At 43.2% G+C, this 5,158-nt stretch overlaps 1 protein-coding gene across 1 annotated transcript; it reads left to right on the top strand.

Moving 5' to 3' along the window:
- Nucleotides 1–2,420: 2,420 nt before the first annotated feature.
- LOC308503320 (mammaglobin-B-like) lies at nt 2,421–4,663 on the top strand (the record flags this gene model as incomplete). Its single annotated transcript, XM_081062644.1, has 3 exons — nt 2,421–2,475; nt 2,844–3,031; nt 4,625–4,663. The coding sequence occupies 3 exons, from the start codon at nt 2,421–2,423 to the stop codon at nt 4,661–4,663; spliced, it is 282 nt and encodes a 93-aa protein (XP_080918770.1).
- Between the last annotated feature and the right edge of the window lie 495 nt (nt 4,664–5,158).

The raw sequence follows: 5,158 nt of genomic DNA, 5'->3' as shown, positions 1-5,158 counted from the left end.
GGATGGCAAGGCCTCAACTGAGCAAAATATTAGTGTGAAATCACCTCAGGTCTTGAACAAGCCTGAGAACAGCCCACATATAATTCTCTCCTACCTGACATTTATCTCTAACTGAGACAAGGGTATTCACTGTAAAATCTGAGAATAATTCACCTCCATCTCCAAGTCTATTGTGTCTGGTTTGTCACAGAGGGTGATGAATAAATGTCACACACACTCACACCGAAGGCTACTTCACTGCTCTGGTTTCTGAACTGAATTTGGGGACATGAGTGAAAGTGCTTCTGGGAGAAGGACAAAATCAGCCCAGCAACACAGGCATTCTCACCTTTTGGTTTCTTCCATCTGCATTTTCAACCGATGCCTTTACAGGAGCTTTTGTGAGCAGAGTTATTGTATTTGATTCACCTGAGAATGGTCCTCATGTGCTTCGCAGAAAACATGGAGGTAAAGAGACACACACTTTACTGTGGGCTCAGGGACATGAGGTGGGATTTTGTTTCCTGAGTAAGAAGCTGTGAAGGGCCCAGTGTGTCAGCAGGTGACAGGGCTGCTCCATAATGCCTGAGGCACCAGGCAGACTCCTCATGAAATCCCGTTCAAGGAGACAGCCGCCTCTTTCATTACTAAAGTCCTTCACTTGCGTTTGGAATAAAGTGCCCAGCAATGGTCAGCCGGGTGAGGGGACACGCATAAGAACATGACCTTCTTCTCTATTTCTAGCTTCTTCCTAAATCAGTATTTTCCTTGGCAACTTAAGCTCCAGCTGAATGATGTAAAGAAGTGGGTCCCAAATAATCCAGATGGAGAATAATGCGTTCACAGGGAATTAATCATTGACTTGTTTCTCAGGCTCTGTCAGCCATTTCTTTTTTCTTCAACGTAAGCCAACTTTGTTTCTCTTGTTCCTGTTACCTTCATATTTTCATATTGTCCCTTTTTAAACCCATCTGGTGTTTCTATCCTATGAGGCTGTCCTATCCCTTTCTTGTCACCAAGAGGCACACTTTGCACACTTCCCTTCTCTTGCCAAGTGCCATGTGCTCTCAGGACCTCTGTACTTGCTGTTTTCTTGGTCTAGAACACTCTTTCCCAGATGTTCTGCTGAATTTCACCATCGAAGTTCAAAAATCGCTCCTCCAATGCTTGCCTGGACCTCCTTACAGGACCGCTACCCTAGTGGTTGTTGTTTTCTAAACCATCATTTCCCTAGATTTCTCAGCCAAGTGTAGGCATGTTCGTTGCCTCCCCGTGAGAGGTAAGCTGCACAGGGCCAAGCCCTGCTCAAACTTGTTTCTAAACTGAACCTGTGACATGTAGCACAGGACCCAGTCATAGGAGAATCTGGTGGTCATGAACAATGGATGGAAGGATAGAAGGAAGGATGGGAGGGTGGGTGGATGGGTGGATGGATGGATGGATGGATGGGTGGATGGAATCTTCCACAGTCCTGATGACCCTGTTTTGAGTTCTGATATGCTCTTTACATGGACTTTCCGCCATCCCTACAAAAACGGGCATGGTATCAGTTATGTCCATTTTAGAAATTGGGCAAAGGGAGCTTGGCATGACTAGCACTGTAACTCACCCAGAGACATCACGTGATTAGATGTTGTTTCCAAGATTCAAATCCAAATCTGCAGGAGCCCGCCATTAGGCACTGCCTCCCCTAAGATTCAGTTTTTCTACTTCTCACTTCGTCCTTGCAATCAGTGGAAGAAAAAACCTAGCAGCTAACAAAAACTATAAGTGTAGAAGAAATTTAATTCTACACTTATAATTAAATTCATGAAATTGACTTAAGTAAGTGAGGTATTCTTTGTAAAAACAATCTTCAAAGCAGGCGACACATTAATATTTTCCAACTCCAACGCGACTATATGTGTCTGTGGGCGAAGGAAGTCTGCCTCCCCGAGGCGGGATTTGGTATTGCACGCAGCCCATGCGTTCAGTGAAGCAGGAGGAACAGACACAGGATATGAACCCCTTTGTACATTGAAGATAGAGAAAGAAAAGAGAAACAACAAGCGAAGGAGGATGGGACATAATTAAGACCACCCTAATAATAAAACAATAAGGCGCACTCCGTTTTAATTTGCTTTATTATTTAGTAAGCACGTCTGCATTAATTGCATCTAAGTCATGTACCATTGTTGCAGTTCAAAAATAGTTTTGGGTTCTAAAAGCTCTGTCTCCTCGGTTTCTACAAACAGAGATGGAGCGGTCTGGGTTCTGGGTGTTTCTCGCTGTGGTTTCCTGGCCCAGTGCCAGGTTCATCCTGTAACTCCTTCCCTCATTGGGGGGAGGGGTTACGGTGGCCACCAGGAGAATAAAAGGAGGAGCTCAGGGCACTCAGCTCCAAAGTGAGTTCCTTCTTCGCTCCCACACTCAGTCACGAGCCCACAGCCGCTGCCTGCGCCATGAAGCTGCTGACAGTCCTCATGCTGATCGCCCTCCCCCTCTCCTGCTTTGCAGGTGAGCACTGACAAGGAGGGCGGGCTTTGCTTTACAGGTTATTGTCAGGGTCCCTGTGGACGACCTCCTGTTCCCCACAGCCCAGCACAGAGCCTCTCATTTCTCCAGGGTCCTCGTTTTTCGTGTGTTTGGTTTCTCTGGGCTGTGGAAGCCAGGAAGGTGGGTGCAAGGAGACAAATGTTTCAGGGCTTGAAGGAAATCCCAGATCCTGAGTTTTCTCTCCTAGATTTGATAACTTAAGACCATTGACCGTAGTCTTTCTGGATGTGTGTCTCTACTGGGATGTAAGATGACAAACATCCTAGCTGTGCCCATAAAGGAATTCATACCTCTGTAAGTGAGCCCACTTTTGCATGCTTTCATCCCAGATTCTGGCTGCACGCTCCTTGAGCACGCGATAAATGACACTCTTTACAATGAAGTGGGCATTGATCAGTACCTCAGGAATTATCAAGAGTTCATACATGGTGAAGCCGAGGAACGTGCTGCCACCCAACTGAAGCAATGTCTTGTCAAGCAGGACAGCGAAACTGTGGACAACATCCAAGTGATGCTGGTAATTTCAATTTCTTCTTAAAGTGTTTTGAATCAACTGGACAAGGACAAGCAGCCTCTAAGTTTGTCACTAATTATGCCAAAGCCAGTGTTAACCATGCTTTGTTTCACTGACTTTCATTGTTGGTGAGTGTGAATAACACTGTGACACCAAGAAAGCCATCCAAGGTTCAGTGCTGCTCTGTGTCTTCATTTTCTGGAATCTTTAGTGAATGATAAAAGAAAAGGACCAAAAGGGAGGAAAACGCTTGGGCAAAGGCTCCCATAACCCTCAGCTCAGAAAATATCTGATTATGAAGAAGACCTTCCATCACTTGTAAGAGTGTTCAGAAAAATAAATTCCTCTTGTTCATAGATCAAATAGTAAAACATTTTAAAGACTTTTCAATAGATTGCAGAAAACTCATTTTAAGGATTATTCCACACATCTTATTAACACAATCGAAAGGGCCCTGTCAAGCAATGAAAGTTTGTTAGTATAAAAGCTTCGATTTCTGTCCAATAATTAAAGACCCGTGAATGATACGTGCAGATCATGGGTATGAACTCAGCACAAATGAGGGAATTAAACAAATCAGTAGTTTAACAACGAGATAATCTTTCTAATCATAATAGATTTATTTAGTTTTTATCTCGCATGTATTCTATACCCTAATTTAACATTTAACACACCCCAGGGTAGACAATTTTGAAGCATTATCAAAGCAGAAACGTGTAAGTGTAGGTCACTAAGATTTGGAAATAGGGTGCAACATGGAAGAATGCTGAAAACATAATAAAAAATAAAAAAGGCCAGTCACGAAAATACACATATAGCATGAATCCACTTCCATCAGTTTTCTAGAGTAGCCAATGTCTTAGAAACAGAAAGCAGAGTAATCGATTCCAGGGGTTGGATGGTGAGGAACTTGGGAGTGTTTAACGGGTATGGAGTTGCACTTCAGCGAGATGCAAACGTCCTGGGGTCTGGTTGAACTGCAAAGAGGATGTTCTTAACACTACTATCTATATACTGAAAGCGGTGAAAATGGTAACATTTATGTTATGTGTATTTACCATAATTACATTTTTTTAAAAAGTGAACATTAAAGATTCAAGATATTAGGAATGTATTCTTAAAAACCCTAGATTAGACAAATCAGCCAGTGCACACATGTCTGACATTTTGTGGCCCACAAAGGACATGGCAGAGGCATCAGACTGTTTTCTGTATTTCTAACATGTACGATCATGAAGGAACTCAGAAACGTCACATGTCCTTGTATTTGAGCTGAGATATTGAAAATGGTTCACACAGCATAATTTTGTTACATGTGTTATTTCAAAGGAGAGAAAACATGCAGATAGAAGGGACCACTGAGGATGGGGGTGGGGGAGACCAGGAAACACAAGCACCTCTTAGGCATCCATTAATGTCTCCTGAAAACAGAATAAATGATGAGACAATTCTGATTTTATTTCCTGCCCTATCATTCTCGAATGTCAGATGTGTTTAGACAAATCCAGGAAAACAATGAGAAGAAACATTTGGTTTTCCATAATTTCCTCTTATGAGGAATTGGAATGCAGGTGATGTCTCTGTTTTGTTTTCCAGCAAACAGTATATAACAGTATCTGGTGTTCTAAGTATTAAGTTTTCCCAAGACCTTCGGCTCGGACGACTACAGAGAATGATCAGAATTCAGTGTGCATTAGCAGAAACCACAACTTACCTTTCTTTTTCCGTCTTTTGATCTGCAAACTGCAAGACAACTGTTGAAACTTCAAATACATTTTCATTTCAATAAAGTATCTGCAATCCTAAAGTTCTTTTCTGTAATCTGATATAAATGGAGGCATTAGAGTCACTCACGCCACACACGCATGTGCTCACACACACACACACACACACACACACACCCAAGCACACATTATTCATGAAGAGCTCACAGGTGCAGGACTGCAGACTCTGAACAGCACGCTGTTCCTTACCACCTGTAGCCCAACATGGACCCTACTCTGGAAAGTGATTTTCCTCCCCTCTCACCCCCATCTTCTGGGACGATCTCTGCCTTGCTCAGGCCCTGAGGTCCTGGTGGCTGCGACAAGCTCAAGTTCCCACATGTCCTTCAGTCCCTGTGTCCATGCT

The sequence above is a fragment of the Rhinolophus hipposideros genome (genome assembly GCF_964194185.1).
Source record: "Rhinolophus hipposideros genome assembly, chromosome: 10".
In the NCBI taxonomy this organism is placed as follows: Eukaryota; Metazoa; Chordata; class Mammalia; order Chiroptera; family Rhinolophidae; genus Rhinolophus; species Rhinolophus hipposideros.
Note: the sequence above shows the minus strand (reverse complement) of the source record. Positions and strands in the feature narration are given on the sequence as shown.